Raw genomic sequence first — 20,004 nt, forward strand, 5'->3', positions numbered from 1 at the left:
TGCCAATATCACAAACCACAACTATTTCAGCATCATTTTGCCATTGAGTGTAGTTTGGGCTGCTCGTCAATGCATCCTATAAATGTTGTCATAAGTCTTTCACACATCTAGTATGTTTTTCTTCATTAGCAACATGCAATTAAAGGTGGTGTTGCATTTTATCTTTAGCTCCTTGCATTATATTTTATGTAGACAACAGGTTTAGTAAAAAAATGATGCAATATAGCGCAAATATTAAACAAAATGCTCCTCTTTATAGTTATTTTTCTATCTTATGGATGCCGAACAGTTATTCCGAGGTAAATATATTGTTACGTGGCATTGTTTAAAACTTTACACATTTTCCTTTGAAACACCGAGCGATTATATTTGACATTTCAGTAAAGTGTACTGTAGGCTCTCTTATAATATACTTTTTGATGACCATTCAGGTTTAATTTGTACTATAGTAATAAAGAGAAAGATATACTGGGTTCACGTGCTGCTTGAACTGAGGCGCTAAACATTAAAGGGCGATTGTTTGAATTTCGTTATGAATTCAGCAGAATTTAAAAAGCTGATACTTTGTTTATTAAAAAGTAAGTGAGCACAAAGCTTATTGTGATTACTGGATGGCAAGTGCACAAGAAATATTATAAAGTTGACGCATTAACCGAACAGCATATAGACGGAAGATCTTGATAACAAGAAGTCATATTAATGGTATCGATTATAAACGAGAATTGTTAACGATACTGCTAATGTCCACACAGCTGACAGCTTTACCTGTTGTAGTTTGTACAAGTTGCGCACGAAATAGGCGCTGCTTTTCTGCACTTTTACTTCACACGTCTCCGTCACTTTCGGTCTCTCTCATGCTGCCACAGCTGGAGGCATGCCGTCATCGCTGGCGTTCGGCAGAGATGAGGACTTTCTCCACTAAAACTTTGATGCGCATCGTCTCAGTTTATTACGTCAACATAAATGATGTGATCGCAAAACAAGCAGGAAGAAAGGCAGTACATGCACATTTTTAACTTGTAAATGTATATAGTCGCCAGTGGCGATCTCTGCAAGAACTTTACTTGTAAATTAATATTTTTGGAAAACAAACACGGCGCAGTCTGGAGCCCTGAAAAATTTCAGCAGTTTATGAAAAACCAGCAAAACCTAGATAAATCACCTACATAAAATATAAACAAATCCAAAAATCTTACACCGAAACATCCAGGTCATATTTCACCTTAAAACAAAGAGACAAAAATTACATGCATATAAATACATGTTTTTACCCATTACATTAACACATTATTTTAATGACAATTATGCATCTGCTCTATTTGTGATTGTAACTAGACGGGATGGTTTTCTTATTCTAGTAGTGACAGTTACCTATTACTTTATTTATGTATTGCATTTAAATCAGCATATATGTAAAAACAAATGCAAATACTATACGGTCCTAAAAATAGGATAAAACTAAAATAAACAACTTATTTTGGGGTGAAATATGACCTGGTCATATTCGAATCAGAATGAGCTTTATTGCCAGGTATGTTAACACATACGAGGAATTCGTTTTCGTGACAGAAACAGTGTATAAACAGTGTTGTGTGTTCCCGATATTTCATGTGATTCTCCCACTTAATTAAGTTTTGTTGCTGTACCTTGCGATCTCACACTTGTTGACATCCAGCCCTCTCTTGGGCATGTATCCCATGCCCCTCTGAGGCTCCTTAGTGGTAAAGGTGTTGAGGTAATGGACAAAAGGAGCTTCATCTGTGATCTCAAAGTAACGGATACTGCTGTCCCCCTGTTAGAGACAAAACATCAGTCTGAACCAAAACCAATTAAACCATTCTACCATTTCCAAAACAACATAACCGATTCTAAACATCCAGGTGTACATTACTATTTTAAAGTCAGTAAGATACTTTAATATTCTTTAAAGAAGTCTCTTATGCTCACCAAGGCTGCATTTACTTGACTAAAAATCTAGTACGAACACTAACATTGTAAAATATATATACTGTATTTTCCGGACTATAAGTCACACTTTTTTCATAGTTTGGCTGGTCCTGCAACTTATAGTCAGGTGCGACTTATATATCAAAATTTATTTGACGAACCAAGAAAAATGAACCAAGAGAAAACATTACAGTCTCCAGCCGCGAGAGGGCGCTCTATACTGCTCAGTGCTCCTGTAGTCTACACTGAAAACACAGAGCGCCCTCTTGGTTCTTGGTTCTAAATAAATTTGACTTATAGTCCAGTGCAACTAGGGCTGTCACTTTTTATTCGATACTCGAATATGCATTCTAACATGACGTGAAATATCCGTAATCGAACTATAAATAAAATATCCGGTTTTTAAAATGCCATATGTAGCGCATTTTTTACAGTCTATGATTAGACCGTTTGTTTTTTATTTTATTCTTTGCCATCTTATCCAGTAGAGGGCACTCTAGACCTATTGTAGCGTAGGCCCATGACCAAATCAAGCGAATAAAAGCTAGTAGCCACTAGCCAGTAGTGGTGGAAATTATGATTCTTTCAAGAGATTCGTTCATTTTCAGTTTGTTCACCAAAATGATTCGTTCAGAATCGTTCATTGATTTGTTCAGAATCGTTCACTGATTCGTTCAGTTTTCATTTCTTTGTATTACACAAAATAAGTGAAAGTGAAAGTGACGTGACATTCAGCCAAGTATGGTGACCCATACTCAGAATTTGTGCTCTGCATTTAACCCATCCGAAAATGCACACACACAGAGCAGTGAACACACACACACACTGTGAGCACACACCCGGAGCAGTGGGCAGCCATTTATGCTGCGGCGCCCGGGGAGCAGTTGGGGGTTCGATGCCTTGCTCAAGGACACCTAAGTCGTGGTATTGAAGGTGGAGAGAGAACTGTACATGCACTCCCCCTACCCACAATTCCTGCCGGCCCGGGACTCGAACTCACAACCTTTCGATTGGGAGTCCAACTCTTTAACCATTAGGCCACGACTTCCCCCAAATAATAAATAAGCCAGCAGGTGGCAAAAAAAGAGTGTATTATGTGTTATGTCTTAAGTCAATGAACGTATTCACTTGTTACAAAAACTGATCTGGCTTTATTAAAATGTGTGCATAATCGCATTCAATATATAAAGTCTAATTAACTTGTTCAGATGAACAAAGCACAAGGTTTTCTTGCCTAATTTGCATTTTAATTGTTTGGTCAGATAGGTTGTATATTATATATTCACATTCATAAATCGGGGATTAAACGTGGAATTCTGTATGCTAAATATCTAAACAAGCGTAATGCTAAATGGCAGACTAACCCAGTTTACTCATTCATTTCGTTCACGAACGAGATAATCTATACCAGTTCATTTAATTCACGAATGACGTATCTGTTCATTCAACTCATTCACGAATGACATGGGTATCAGTTCAGTCCTTTCGTTCACGAAAGATAAGATCTCTAGATCTCGTTCAGACTCATTTGAAACAGTTCATTGAAGGGCGTATTCGATCACTACATTCAACAAATCACATGCTCTGTCACATCTCATACTTGAAGGCTATTGGCTCGAGGTTGGGTAATTCTTTGACAGGATGAAACAGTTCAGTTACTCGGTTCACCGAGCTGCGCATGCGCTGCTAATAGCGCCATGCTGCTATGGAGGGAGGAACTTCAGTGAACGAGAAATAGGAGTCAGTGGCTTGCGTGAACGAGAACGATTCGTTCATCTAAAAGATTCGTTCAAAAAGAACGATTCGTTCACGAACGACACCACTACTAGCCAGACACGTCTTTGCGCTCGGAACGTGTGTTCTCCACCGCGGGGAACATTGTAAATAAAAAGAGAGCCGCACTTAATCCAGATCAAGTTGATAGACTGGTGTTCCTTGCAAACAATATTAAGAAATGAATTAGGCTTGGCTATATGCCTTACTCCTGCTGCTGTTTAAGTTGTCACGTTATTGTTTGTGGCTGTTCTGAATCGTTTTTTCATTTAGCCTAATGTTGTGGGACATGCATAGTGGCACTTCATATAAATTGATATTCTAAGTTGATAACCTGCTGTTTCAAACATTAAGTAAAAAATAATAATAATCCAGATAGTCCTGTTTATGACTCACTGTTAAACATTTGTGATTGAATCTCCATTAGGGGCCGTTCACATATCGCGTCTTTTGCGTGCTCATGTTCGTCATTTCAAATGTAGGCGTGCGGTATGCACACTCATAATGAGTTGACCAAACAGTTGACCATAGCTATATATGGATTGCCATTTTGAAATAAATTTTGTAGCAGAGCTACTGCAAGCGATTTTCAGTGCTGCAAATCCATTCATCCTTTGCTGAAATTTCCATGTCTTCATGGACAGAGCAGGTCATGGATGCTTACCAACGGCAGACGCGGGAGTGCAACTACCCGAGTGCTTTGGTGAAGGACAAAGCGGCGCGCCTAGCGTTTTCCATGTGTTATTAGGCGGGATATGTGAACGGCCCCTTATTAGGCTACAGTGTTTTTTTTTATTTTTTATGTGCAGTGGGGGGGGGCGTAGATATTCTAATATATTCGAATACATTGCATGATATTCGATATCCGTTCGAATTAGATTTTTCTCAAAAGTGACAGCCCTAAGTGCGACTATGTGGATTTGCAGATTTTTATTACCTTTGTTGACAACTGTTGTGCTGCTTCATGTTTTTAAAGAATACAGTGACGCATTCCAAAATAGGAAAAGAAATTCCAAAATAACAGAATTTATTTGAAACAGAAGCATTTACCTTTCCACACAGGTAGACCACGTTAGTATCGGGATCATAGAAGGGCAGGAGGACTCCGTTACTGGTGTCCATCTCGTGGACAGAAACTGGCTCCTCCATATTGTCCTGATAGACAAACAGAGCAAATATGAGGTATGGTTGTATTAAAAGGACAAATGCATGTTATTTTATTCATTCGGAAAATGCAAGAAAGATCTAATTTAAGTTAGCCTTGGCATCTAATCGTGAGAAAGTCTACTTTTCCACAGCAGCTTACCGGATCCCAGAGGCCGAGCTGTCTCTCACTCATGCGGCTAAAACCAGTAGTGAACACTTTGCCGTCAGACAGGAAAATAGCTCTCATGGGCCTGGCACCCTCATGAGCCTTGTCTTTCTCCTGTCAGCGAGAGACAGCATTAACATTACAACACTGCAGACATTCACTCAATACTTTGAGAGTCAAGTAAACATCAGCACAGAAGCCAGAGAAACACGTCAGTCCATGTCATTCAAAAATGACTTTATTCAGCGTTTACAATGCAAAACGATAAATATTATCCATATATCTGCAAGCACTCACCGCAATGATCTCCTCCTTGCGCGGGTCGATGACCCGGACTTTCTTGTCCTTGCAGGCGGTGCAGATGAGACTGCCGTTGCGGTTCCAGCAGACGCTGAAGATGATGTCAGGGTGCATGTCCTCCAGCGTGATCATGGCCTCTCCCGTTCCCACATTCCAGATGATAACCACATTATCACAGCCTGCAGACGAGATGGCCAAATAATCACATTTCAATGTTAGAGATGATATTTAATAGAAAGCAGCCTTTCTGGACAAACACTGAAAAAGTTAACTGGATGCATGCTCAAATGCAAACTTTATGTTGCATCAAAAGAGCAATCATCATGTTGTGTTTTTATTTATTAATTTAGAATCATTTATCAGTCATTTATATATTTATTTTTTATAATTTATTATTTTATCATTAATTACGTTTTAACATTTTATATTTCTTATTATTTTTCTTTCTTATGCATCTCCATTTTTGTTTGAGCTTACGATTGTGGGGTTTCATGAACCGCTTTGTCTGAATGATAAAGAGGGAATGTTCATGGAAAAATCTAAGTTTATGGAATGTTGTTCTGAATTCGTTGGGTATAACACTACTTGCTGGATTTGTGTTCGTTAGACGAAGTCTGAGCATTGAAGCAACTAAGATCATACAATAAACTCTGCTCCTTTTTATCATCACTTCATCTCTTATTTCTGTTAGCAGATTTTGGGTATTAGACAATTTTGCTGACTAGTTGGTCAGTTACTAGACAAAACAGATCTTTTCTGACAGGATCTAACAGTGCCTACACATTCGAAACACGAACACAACCGAGACCGAGGTGCATCATTTCCTCAACCCCGTCTCCTCTCGGTTCCCTATTAAATCTTGTCTGCTCTCATTACGGTTTCGATCAAGTTTCTTCTCCCTGATGGATCAGATGAGGCTTCTCACCTGCGCTGAGCAGGACGTTGTGGGCGGTGGGATGCCAGGTAACGATTCCCACTCTTTTAGAATGACCCTCCAGCACCACCACTGGCTCGGACATGGAGGTCACCAAACCATTCTCTGGGATCTGCCACACCTGAAAACAACAAAGATTCAGAAATATTCATTTTCTTCTAAAACATTGTCGAAGCGCAAAGAAACATGGCAGTGATGAAAAGCCAATCTGTTCACTTTTGGTAAATGAAATAATGCTGGCTGAAAAAATATATATATTAGATGAAAAATGAAAATGTTTAAAAACTAATCAAATAAAAGCACATTACTACAGTTACCACAATGAAAACAAAAAAATGCATTGAAAATATACAAAAATGCAAATGATAAATATGAATAATTTCATTTGATCCAGTTTTATTGTAATCATATTATGATTAAATCTCAGATTATATTATATTTTATTTAATTTTACATGAGATGCGTTTTGACTCGTTTCATTTATTTTCCTGAAGGTGGCAGCAGAGGGCAAAGAAAAGAGCCCGGCAGAGTTTTCATCTTAAACAAGGATTAAATGGCAGAAAATGTACAAGTACTATGCTAACATGCGATTTTGACATCAGCCTCTCTCTCTTTAAACTTCCTTTCGTTTCTTCTCCTTCTACATAGTGTTTATTCTCAGCCTTTCTGATTGGATAAATCACAACTTTTTTATTTTTCTGTATAATGACCGCTGAAGTGTGTAACGAGTGTACATTATTCCCTTCACACAGACACTGCTAAACCAGTAAAGTGTCTTAATCATAGGTCACTAATGAAATGATGATATAGGCAGTATGTCTATACCTCAATATAATTCAGATTTTATGACTCTGGGAAGGTGGGGCAGAGTATAACAATAGGAATCATCAACTTCCCAGGCCTCAAGAGAGGACGAGAGACGGCGTCCTATAAAACTCATCTCTTGAACGCTCATTACACGTACACAAGCACTGGAGCTGCTGTTTTTAAGCACACTGGCCAAATAAGGGCTAGTAGCATGCTGAACAGACCCAGAGCCAGCCAGACTGACCTCAGAACTAGAAAATAGTAACTGCTGATTTGATGACTTCAGGCTGGGCTCAAACTAATCTAAAACAATCCAGAAGAGTGATCCCATCTACTGCCGTTCACATGAGTCACGGGGCAGACTTTGCCAACCACACATGGACTCAATGGATGGGTGGAGATCTCTACACGCTCATATCTACTCTTGATTTAAAGATTGGCCTTATCCACCATGACAAATTCAATGCACTGTATATTTCCATTAGTTTAAGTAAATGTTAAGCAAATGTAAGGAAGGGTGACGTACCATCACGGTGCAGTCTTCAGATCCACTAGCGATGACCTGGTCATTGTGAGGGCACCAGTCAATGTCCAGAACCGGGCCAGTGTGGCCACAAACTGTAGGGTAGGCCTTATCTATACGGCCCGACTGCAGAGAAAACAAAGACAAATATTAGATTATGAGAGCATTGGTGCCTTTGGGTAAATGCAATGAGCTCTACGTAACGTGACACCAAAACAAACGCTTATGGCCTGGCCTGCGCTCATGAAACAAGGCGGAGAGAAAGCCATTCCTCTCCAACTTTTCAAACAATAGCTCTTCCGGTCATTCAAATCGACAGCAGAAACATTTACACACGACAGCTGATGTATAATAAAAACAGATTGCAGGGCTTTTGTTCTCGCAGCTCGGCTTCCAAATGCAGACACAGAAATACGCGTGCAACGGGCCCTTGACCCTTTCACTCAGAGTGAAAGGTCACAAGTAAAAGGTCACAAGGAGGTTTGGGAGTGAAGGAAGTGTGAGAGTCAAAATGAGACTGCCAAATGAAAAATGCAGTTACAAAAAAAAAAAAAAAAAAAAAAAATCTATGATAATAATAAATAAACCACTACAGTTAAATTTTTACTTAGAATAATAAATACGTATAGTAATAAATACTAAGAATATATTAATTCTATTTTATTTTATTTATAACCAATACTGGGAATAGAACAATAAGTTACAAATTATATTTTTGTTAAATATTTGATTCCTTGAATCAGTTTTTTGTTTGTTTGTTTTTTTAAATCAGCTCAGAGATGTTTTTTTAGCATCACAAGTCAAAAATGTTTACCACGGTGAAATAAATAAATGAAACATTAATTCTATTTAAGTCAGATTTGTTAGTCACAATTTTTATTTAATATTAAAAATCTGTAAATAATGATGGCACATTTAAATAAATAGATTTTTTCCCCAATTATATTAGGATTTTGTATTTAAAGAGATGTAGACTAGACCAAAGCGACTGTTTGCACGCATGTTTGTATATGAAACAGTGTTGTTCTTTATTCTGAGCACCTTATGTAATACAATTATACAATGCACAGGCCTGAAGACTAGGAAAGAATACAACAAGATTTCCCTCCTCTCCCTTGTACACAGCAAACAAAGAAGCCAAATAAAGGCACGGCTGCAGTCCCATGCCCAGTCAGCTGACTTCCTGATGACATCAGTGCCCTCTGCTCTCCGGGTCACGACCTTTAGGGCTGTGTGGTCAGGTGTCATCTGATGGAGAGACGACCGCACCCACACTTTTGTCCACGCGGCTGCTGTGTCTATTGTGCGATGACATCACAGCAGAAAGCCCTGCCCGGCAGAGCACAAGAGCCCAGGCTTTTCTCAGGCCCGGCATGCACCTGTGCAGAAAACCACTGCGTACACATTCCTTCTCAAGTCTGGGCATGGTTAGAACACAGGCTTCTGAAAGAGAAACTATACCTTTCACAGCTATCTGTGAGATAACCACCACGTTTATGAATGAGAAGAATGGAAAACAGCATTTCACAAGAAAAGATCAAAGGCAATTGGAAAGAAAGGCAGAGGAATACGTAAGAAGATGTACTGCTGGTAAACACAATACATGCACAAAGGAATGTAACGCAACTACCTGTAGAGCCATGCAGATAGTCACGTAACTAGAAGGTCATGCATCTAGGAACATTAACACTTATCAATAGCCCAACAATAAGCATTTTACTGAAGAATACGCGCGTCTGAAAAAAATCAAGATTAACATTTCTGCTTTTAAACCCGGTTTACTGTAAATGTAATAAACTAAATAGATGCAAAGTCAAAAAAACTAAAATGTAAAAAAATAAAAGACAGGATATAAGCAAAAAGGGGGAAGATGATACAAGGGCACTAGTTCTCTCAAGAGAATTGGTAAGTAAACAGAACTCAAATCATCCAAAAGAGGAACGTCAGGATGATGCACATGCATTAGCTTCTATATTGATTTCCTAACATTACTGCCATCTGGTTTTTATGGGTAATCAGTAATTATCTGCTTATGGATTCGAGCTCAGCTTGCTTTATCATTTATTAACACTATACACTTTATTATCATTTATTGTCTATGTGCTTATACAGGCAGGCTTGTGATCACAAAGATGAGTTAATTCTAAAAACAGTTAAAAGAAAATGCATCGAGTGATTACATGATTCTATATCATTCGAAAGCTCAGCAAAGAGCTTTTAAAAAACTAAATTTGTCAGCAAGCCTTTTATATGATGTGTGCATTTTCACACATTTTTAGAATGCCTGCTAATCGAAATATTAAAAAAAGTTACAGCAGTTACAGGTAGATTTTTCTTGTTGTTGCAACATTTATGATTGATTGGGATAAATCCAGTATGCATTATGGTAAATTATAAACTTACAGGGAAGCTCTGCTAAACTTATATCATGCATATTTATGTGAATTTATTATAGCTTACTAAAACCATCCAAAATCACCGCTGCAGTGCAGCGAGTCTAACCTGTTGCATAGCAACTGTAGCAGCATTACTGCAGATCCCTCACCTCGAGCAACACCGGTCTGCCTTAACCCATACATCAGTAAACCAGCATTCCCGCCTCAATCAAACCTCACAGAGAGTTATAATGAAAGAGACAGGACGACAGAGGATGCCAACAGAAAGTATTACAGAAGCAGAGCCGCTTCTGGCAAAAGCTGAAGCACATCTGTCTTATCTAGTCAGCGTGGAAATTTCCATTTCCTCTGCGAGTCCACGAGGACCCAGAGGCAGCAGACTACAGCTGACCTGACTGAAGCACCCCAGCAGCCGTCATGAGCCTCACAAACAGCCAATCAGGATGGAGAGGGCGGGGCCAGCAGGTGTATGCTGTTGACTAATACATATGACCTGAATGATAGAGGAGAAGGGCAGAAAATACAGAAAAGAGGTGGAAAGATCAGCAGATAAGAGAGATAGATACATATATACATATAATTTTAAAAGAATCCTTGCCAAGGCTGCATTTATTTATATATATATATATAAATAAAAATAAATGTATTCAGTGTGAGGAACCAAAAAAAAAAAAACAATAATAGTTACTAATATTATTAAATTTTACTCTATTACTTTTTAGTTTGTAAATCAATAAACTGTATTATAATAGCAATAATAATAATTATAATATTATTGTTATGTTATTAGTTCTAAATTATTCAATTATAAGTATTATTTTTGTAATGTCATGATATTTATAATATTTATAAAAACTATAAAGAACTCTTCTAATGACCACAGTGGACTTGACACATTAACCAAAAAAGTCCCTTCACACTGCCTCTTCTTCTGCTTCTATCAAAGAATCTATTGGGCACAAGCACTGTGCTTCAGCCAATAGAAAGGAAAGAGGAAATGGGTCTGGAAGGCTGACAGGCGGGAGCTGAGGATGACCATATAAGGTCAAATCTGCAGTCAGCAGCAGTCTGAGCTCAGTCTGCAGCAGGAACAGTAGGGGGCTCCTGGAATACAGACTGGGAATCAGAATGGCACATCCATGGCCCCACACACACACACACACACACACACACACACACACACACACACACATGTTCAGTTCTGGATATGGAGGTGGACTTTGAGGAGAATGAATGTTCTCTTCCTTCCCATGTGCCCCTTTTTCCTGTTTCTCTCTTCTCATCTTTGGTGCTCTCGTTCTCCTGCTTTTCCGCTTTGTGAAGTGACAGCAGGAATCAAATGTGTCTGCACAAGGACCCAGTTCAGAGGCAGGAATCCCCCAAAATATGTCCAATGCATGGTAGAATCAATACTAAATATTTTGGCTTTAATATGATACCAAATCAGTACCTAAATCAGCCTGGATGACCGATGATTTGAAACTAGGGCTGTAGCACAGATTTAATTTCCAGAATATCAGTAATTTGGAACCCATTCGATTTTAACTTTTCAGCAACAGCTTAAATTCTGTGCAAATGTCATGCATGTCATTTTTTTTATTAGTAAATTGATCTAAAAAAAACCTTCACATTGTTACTTGGGGCTGGACAACACTTAACTAATTAATTTTGCTAAAAAATTTAAATTCTGATTATCATTCATGATTACTCTCATTTAAAAAAAAAAAAAAAAAAAAAAAAAGATTTTCTTCAGAATTATTGCACTTTCATAGAAGTACAAATCAACTCGAATGATAATTTTCAGCAAACAGCACAAATGTATTTCATGAAAATACTGCTTGCTGGCGTTTTCTCCATAATGCAGAGAGAGCGTGTGCTCATTGTTGCATGGCTGGGAAAATTTAGTAAAGCACTGGGCAGAAAATGTATCGATTTAATTGAAAAGATTTCATTTCTGAATAAATAACCAGTGGGCAAACGTCACAGAAGATTATGCCTTATAAACTGGGAGAAGCAGAAATCATTTTCTCTAATATTCACCCAGGCTGCATTTACAATACTTTGCACAATTAATTTTTATTAATATATTTTAATTTTTTTGTTTTGTTTTTTCTATTATGGCAAAGCTGAATTTTCAGCAGTCATTACTTCAATCTTCAGTGTCTCACGATCTTTCAGAAATAACTGTAATATGCTGATTTGCTGCTCAAGAAACATTTGTCATTTCTACATATCAATGTTGAAAACAGTTCAGTTGTGCTGCTTGATATTTTTGTGGAAGCTGCGATTAATTTTTTAATGAATAGAAAGTTCAAAGGAACAGCATTTAGTAGAAATAGAACTCCTTTGAACCATCTTTACTTTTGATTTAGTGTTTCCATTCAAGTTAATTCGCCATTGCTAAAAGTATTACCGGTAGTTTCATTCTTTTAAAAAAAATTGACGAGAAAGATAAGCCATTTTATCACATCTCGTCTGTCTCATGTTCACACGTACAACGCTTTAGTCTTATCACACATTTGCTTGCATTGCAAGGCTTAGTGTCATTTTTTTTTAACTGGAAAAGATTTTCTGTTATTTTCAACATCAGAAGACTGACTCAAAGGAACAGACAGTAAGTTTCAAAGTCACTAAATACGTGCTTTGAAAGTCTGGTTCCTTGTTTCTTCAGGATTTGAGTTGCCAGTATCATAACAGAGACAGTAAAAGGAGAGTTTTCTGTGCAATGTTTCATATTTTGTGTGGTCAGGCAGAGGGGACTGGTCAGTGTGAATGGAAAGCATGAATGCAATGTCTGCGGAAGAATATGGCCATCCGTTTCCCACCACTTCTCTCATAAGTTAATGAGAGAACACAGCTGAATGAAGACAAAAGAAAGACAGACATGTGAAAATGGCCAGTATTGAATTTAATATTCAGAATAAATCATTCCATAAATAAATGACTAACAAAACACTAAAAACTAAAATGACTTCATGAAATGTAAAAAAAAAAAAAAAAAAAAAAAAGTCTGCGGTTGTTTTTCATGTCCGCGGGTCGAAGCAACCCCAATCCCAATAACGTGATGTTTAGCCCCTAAAAATGCTAATTTTACCAAGGGAACCCCGCCAAAATATTTGTATTTTATCGCCCAGTATTGAGATCTAATTGGGCAGGTTTTGTTTTGAAAACCTGGTAATCCTGATCTGAACGCACGTGCTGGATATATACTACTAATCACAGGAGTGCCTTTACTGACAAGATGCGCATGAAAATTGCATTCGATTTTTTGCACAGACCTAAACTAAATGCTGACCCACTCTGCGCCTGCTGATATAAGCGTCTATCACTACCCTCATCAGGATAGTCCTTCATGGTTATTATTCTGTCATTATTAACTCACTCTCATGTCGTTCCAAGTCTGTATAACTTGAGAACCCCATAACAAAATATCTTTTATTTTCCATGGAAGAAAGTTAATTAAACGAAACGACACCAGGGGCGAGTAAATGATGACTTAAGATAAGCAGCTCTGGCCACTTACACTTCAAGAGCTTTGAACACTCAGCCAAACAGCTACCACTGCTCCCTGCTGGGAAACAAGACAGACGCATGGGTCTGAGGATTTTGGGGAATCGAGTGAGGATGAGGAGTTCCCATACAGATTTGAGCTGGGAAACAAAGGGCTGTGTAGAACCTGGCATACGCACAGGGACAATAGCCCCCAGAGCCAGCTGTCTGTTTGCAGGGGGCTTCTGGGAATGGGGCGGCATGGGAACCTGGACCATAGACAGATGCAGCGCTGCACTGAATCAGAGCAGATACTTAGGGAGGAGTGCAAAGCAGAAGGACAGCAGACAGGACATAACACAGACACAAAAGAACCAAAAAAAGACACTGAAGTGAAGAGTTTTTTTTTTTGAAGGCTAAATTCAAAAGAAACTTGGTCTAATGATTCACTCAACTCATGATGCGATACGATTTATGATACTGATTTAGCAATAAGATCTTCATGAAAGTGAGATGTAAGACAAATTATAAATGAAAAAGTGTCTATTATTTGCTGCACATTTCTTTGTTTAACTGAAATGTTAAAAATATAAATACAAATAAAATAAATATATGTAAACAAACTAAGGCTTTCCCTGTGCTCACTCCTTTTTAGAAGTAAACACTGAATTTTAATCATGATCCAAACAAAGATGCTGCAAACATGAAGCATGAGCAGTTTTTAATCTAGATTGTATCATTTCCAAATATGACAATCAGAGATGCATTTAATAAACTTTATTGTGATTTAATATCTCAACCAGCTTAAATCATCACATATTTGTAACGACTTTTAACTGGCTCAGGGTGCATTAAGTCCCTATTAAAAAAAAAAAAAAAAAAACACCACAAAAAGCAAGTTATGACAAGCTGTCACAATTCACAAAACCCACTGATGCCACATACTGCAAGTATGACAGTCTGAACTAGTCCAAATAAAAATAAAAAATATTCCACTAAGCTAGGAATTTGTAGAATACAAAAGCATGGACATACAAATTAACCCTGGAGCTGCAGCAAAAACATTTAATCTAAGCTCATTTCAGCCCTACGTCAAGGAACGGACAGATGGATCAAGCAATCTGCTCGGGGAAAACACAACAGTGAGAACATGAGAACAAACAGGACTTCTTTTCACAGATTAATCATTTCCCCTCACACTTGCATCAGGGTTGAAATGACAATGGATTTATACTTGTGTAATCCATCACATTTTTTAAGCTAACCTGAAACCTGAGTTTGAAGAACCAACAATAAAACCACTCATGTAAATAACATAAGAGTCGTTTGCAACTGAGCTCGTCTGGCCAGGCAGCGGAGCATTTGAGTGTGACATCATTTATGAGCACATGATCGAGTGTGTGTGTGTGACGCTGATGACAGGCTTCAGGATCCAGACGAGAGCCCGAAGAGGTTTGGATGTCACAGTCGCGTCTGAGCGCTCTCTAATTACAGAGAACTGTTCCGCTTGTCAACACCACTGCTCCGGCTTGTCGTGCAAATCTCACCAGTGTCACCACAGTAATCGGAGATGTGCCAATTGACACCATCAGATATATGAATCCAACACTTTCTTCAGATGGACACCTACTAAACACGGTCATCATTTTCTCATCTATTTTATGCACAGTGACATTTTACAGATCTCTCACCTTATGAAGAGGCAAAACCATGAACGCTCCTCCTCCGCTGGCTTCCACAATTATGGCAACAAATTTGGGGTTGACCGCACAGAAGGCACTATCCCATGTGACCCGGGACACCCTGATGTCATCATAGCACTGGTCGTTCTTCACCGCCTGGCCGAACACATGCCGGAACTTACTCTGTCGCACAACCCGTTTGAACATATCTGTAGAGAAAAACAGGACGAGAATGATGAATGAAGCCATCACATGAACGCTCGAGTGCTTTCACTGAACAAACATGAACCACGTACAGGAAAAATTGGTTGAAATGCCATGCATTCATGCTAACTTTACTTAATGACAAGTAGATCTGCAAAAATGTAATGCATTCCAAATGCAATTCCATGCACATTTCAATTTAGGCACACCATCGTCACATTAGTGCACTGCAATCTGTAATCCAATGGTGTTATGTGTAAATACAAGCACTTTACAGTGCTTAAACATGGTCTTAATCCACTAGCTAGTTTAAATATAATCCTAAAACATGACAAGTGCTGCAATGGTTGCACTTAAAGTCAATAATTACCTGAACAGAACAGTGGCACTTCAACATTACAGAGGTAACTGATAAAACTGCCAAACATTCACATGACTCCAAAATGTCTGGCACACAGCACAATGATGAAATCTATCTCAAAGAGCACCGCTCAAAGTGGAACAAGCGTGTTTTGACTGAACACGTACCAGATGGGTTCACCATCGCCAACGTTGAAACAAACCAGAATAAATCCCCACTCAGAACGCATTACTCACCCTATTTCACACAGCAAACTCCAAATCAGCATCAACACTACACATTGGTCTCTATGCTATCTGTTTCGGCTTGTCTTGCGTCGGTTCTAAAAACAAACCTGAATTACGAGAACGTTCTGTCTCTGTGCCATTTCCCAACAAAAACAGTAGAAACTCTAAGGCTGGATTGAGTCAACCCTCATTGCTCAGGGGGTGAGAAACAATGTGATTACAGTAAGTCTGTAATACAGTTAACACCGAGATCAGCACACTTAGACCTGCATATTAATTAAACACCTTTAAAACGATCTGAGCTGGTGCAAAATATTTTGTAAAGGGTTCTTGCAAGGGAGACTCTAGTAGTATTTTACATAGTACAGACGATTAGTAGCATGAACAGACTAACTGAATAATAGCAGTGGCATCTCCACTTGTGTCAGTTCCAAAATCATCAAAAAACCTTGTCCGTCAACGAAGAGTATGACCTGAAAAAAGTCTGTTGCAGAATCTGCAAATCAGGGTTATTATAGTTAACTAAAACCATTTTAAAAAAACCTTTAAAAATTGTGGCTGCTAAGCTTATTACTTTTTTTTATTATTTAGTTTAACTTTATGTACTAAAGTAGCTAAAACTGAAATTAAAAATGAAAAGATTACAAACACACAATTCCAATTACTAAAACTTTAACAAGTATTCAAATTAAAACAGAGCACATACAAATAAGAACCAAATCAAACTATTAACTAGGGATGGGACGGTATGAAAATTTAATATCACGATTATAGTGACTAAAATTATCACGATTATCAATATTATCACAGTTTTGTTGAAACGAGATGAAAGTGTTCAAAAATAGTTGATGCTCACACTGAAAACATTTCAGCAAGTTTTATATTTAATAATCAACAAACAACTAATAAAACAAGCAACTCTATGCACTTAATTTAAAGAAAGATTAAATTCTGTGGCATTTCCTTCCTTACAATGAAAAGTGTAGAAGCATAGAAAAAGCATAGAAAAGTCACTGACTTTCGCCATTCCTTCTCGAAAAAAAACAAAAAAAACATTGTGCGCTGCGCTTGCGTCAGACTGTTGCTGGCTGGACATGATTTAATAGTGAGTTATTAAAACCGCGATAATCAAACACGGTTTTAATGATAATTCATTTTTAAACGATATTACTAACCTTCAGCACATTTTATCACGGTTATCAATAAAACCGGTTATCGTCCCATCCCTACTATTAACAGTATCTCAATTATACTAAAATAACAAATAGGCTTCCTAAACAAATAACTGAAATAATACCGTGCATAATTTATCCATGCAAATGTTTTTTTCCCCATTATATTTTTATATTAGCTGTCAATAGACTCTCAGGTGTGCCTTTTGAAAAGTTACTGCCCCATTGACAGCTTTTGTATTTTTTTTTTCTGAGAGTGTAGTAAATGGTAGAGGTCGAGGTCTCCTGAGGCCGGTGGAACAGCGTGGAGGAATGAGGACAGGAAGCAGTTCCTGTTGGGTGGGTTTAGCTGTTTGACTGAGGGAGAAATGTGACCTTTGTTTCCTGTTAATACAGTGTGAAGCACAAAAGGTTTTACACCAATCACATCTCTCAACACCATGGATATCCCACTGTACAGAAGACATTCATAGACATTAACTCACATGCACCATTTCTAATGTTATCTGTCAATATGTAAATCTTATCCCTTCAGTTGTTAAGACCACTGTTACTGGAAGTGACAATCTGCTGTGCTACTAATTCAAAAATTTTACACAAAACATTTTTTTCTTGTTTTGAATAAAGAAGAAACAATCTTCATAGGGCTGGGTGATACGGCCAAAAATTTGATTTAGAATTTTTCCATATCAACATTGATATTTATCACAATATTGATTCTTCTACTTATGAAAACAATTTAAAACAAACAGCATTTTCATTTTTAAAAATGCAGTGTTTGAAAAAATGCTGCACAATAAAACTGTATAAATTAAAACGAATTAAAAATATCTTGGCTGTATGACATTTCTTAAAAATATTATTAATATTATTATTACTATTATTATTATTATAATACTTAAAGTATATTTTCACATACATTAGTACTGTGTTTCTGTCATAATTTCTTCAAGTTAAATCTAACTTTTTTGGCAGTTTGTCTCAAAGATCTTTGTCACAAATGAAAATGTTGCGAGTTGACTCAGAGCAACTCTAATGGAACACACAAACTACAAATATGTCAATTGAACACTCTTTTGTTTCTGTGACATTTTATTAACAAAAGGCTATCTAATATTGGGCAGATATGGCCATGACGCTACATCTCACACTTCCTCCAGCACTCCAGAAGGCCTCGCACAGTGCACTACTATAACAGCAGGCTCAAAATACCACACACACACTCCAAACAAACTGCTGCGATTTCCTCATTCGGACCCCTTTCATTGCCTCATTTCCCATAAGCTGCATTAGGTCGACTGCCTGAGGGTAACAAGTTCAGAAAGAAATGCAATCTTTTCAGGAGCACAAGTGGAACCGAAAAAGGTTGTTTGGGCTGCAGAGACTCTTCACTTCTCCAAAAGCAGCTTTAGGTTCAACAAACTGTCTTTTGTGCAAATAAGGATGTACACAACAACTGACACAGGGAACGTTGTGGTAACACTGCTTCTCTTCTTTGTTACTGCTCAGCTGAATAGAGCAGCGAATGAACTGAAGAAACAGAGAGCTACAAGACAACAAACCCTAACTTGGATAAGACGGTATGCTAGCTTAGCAGACTAACTGAATTGCTTCTTAGCCAAGTTAACTGAAAACAGAGACATTTAGCCATTATGTAACTATTTGTGACTAACACAGGGTTACAAAGGGACGGAAATCTAACAGTAAATTACCGCAAACTTTCCAGATTTTTTGGAAACTTTCAGAAAGTTCACCAGAATTTTTTTTGCAAGCCTCTGCATAGGTTCTGTCAAACATTTACTCTCGCCTGTAGCAAAATTATGCTTGCATGAAGATTCAGAGGCATTGCTTGCATTCTTTTGTCGGTTTTAATCAATCACTACATCTCTATGATATAAAACAAGCTCAATATTCATTCCGAACAGAAAGGTGGAATTCAGAGCATGTGCAAGTCATGATTGTGAAATGCATCAATCCCCACACCTCAGAATCAAGATAAAATCAAAGTGAATCATTGTTTTCCTCCCAATCCACACCAGAGGCGGGAATACTAAATCACAAATATGAAAATCAACGCAAACATCTAACAATGCTAAGCTTGTAGTGTAGATTGTGTGTAAAGACTAAGAGTGCACTTTATTCATAGTCAGTTCCTTTGGGAATAATGCCACATAAAGTGATAGTCAGATGGTCTTAAGACCTATTCGGACGGGATTAGTTTAACATAGGGACGTGGGGTAAAGCAATTTTTATCAGAGCTTCTCGGTGATTTTAGTCCCATCGGAATGCTCCATGTCAGTAATCATTACGGACAACGTCAGTAAAGATTACGGCGACTTTTACCTTCTGTAAAAAGGTCCGGAGAAATTACCTCAGGTAATACTAGTCCCGTGCGAATAGACCATCTGAAAAAAAATACACTGTAGTATTTCATCATTTCCTGTAATTTTGCGCGTTTTTTTAAATATGGAAGCGCTTGAAGAAGCATTCACTTGCTTTCTAGGCGGTGGAACAAATCAATGGCAAACCTCAAGTTTATCCTGCATACGACGACACAGACCATTAAAGAAAAGGTCACAAGCAGTTCTCAGAAGCACGGAACTTCTGTTTGTATTAAGTTAATTTCCAATTACCAACAGAATCCAATCATCAGAATGTAATGAATTGCATTAATAAATCGTTTAACTGGACCCAAATCTTTGTTTATATATCTTTATTAATATTATATATATATATATATATATATATTATTATATAATGTATAAGGTACGTGTGTGTGATATATGTCAAACTTAAAAAAATCAGACACCACCATCAGGGGCGTCGCTAGGCACGTGCAAGTTTAAATTTTAACAATTTACTGTAATTTTTGGTGTA

General features: G+C 37.7%; 1 protein-coding gene across 1 annotated transcript in view; it reads right to left on the reverse strand.

Moving 5' to 3' along the window:
• Positions 1–20,004, reverse strand: part of LOC132141564 (coronin-1C-A) — a 39,284-nt gene that overhangs the window by 4,455 nt on the left and 14,825 nt on the right. The window contains exons 2-8 of the mRNA XM_059551200.1: positions 15,173–15,372; positions 7,600–7,722; positions 6,258–6,387; positions 5,330–5,511; positions 5,027–5,146; positions 4,771–4,875; positions 1,647–1,792 (exon numbers count right to left, since the gene is read on the reverse strand). Coding sequence (XP_059407183.1) covers positions 1,647–1,792; positions 4,771–4,875; positions 5,027–5,146; positions 5,330–5,511; positions 6,258–6,387; positions 7,600–7,722; positions 15,173–15,370 — 1,004 coding nt within the window. The 5' untranslated portion in view covers positions 15,371–15,372. The remainder of the gene's footprint in view (positions 1–1,646; positions 1,793–4,770; positions 4,876–5,026; positions 5,147–5,329; positions 5,512–6,257; positions 6,388–7,599; positions 7,723–15,172; positions 15,373–20,004) is intronic.

Source organism: Carassius carassius, chromosome 5 (assembly GCF_963082965.1).
Source record: "Carassius carassius chromosome 5, fCarCar2.1, whole genome shotgun sequence".
NCBI classification, from domain to species: Eukaryota; Metazoa; Chordata; class Actinopteri; order Cypriniformes; family Cyprinidae; genus Carassius; species Carassius carassius.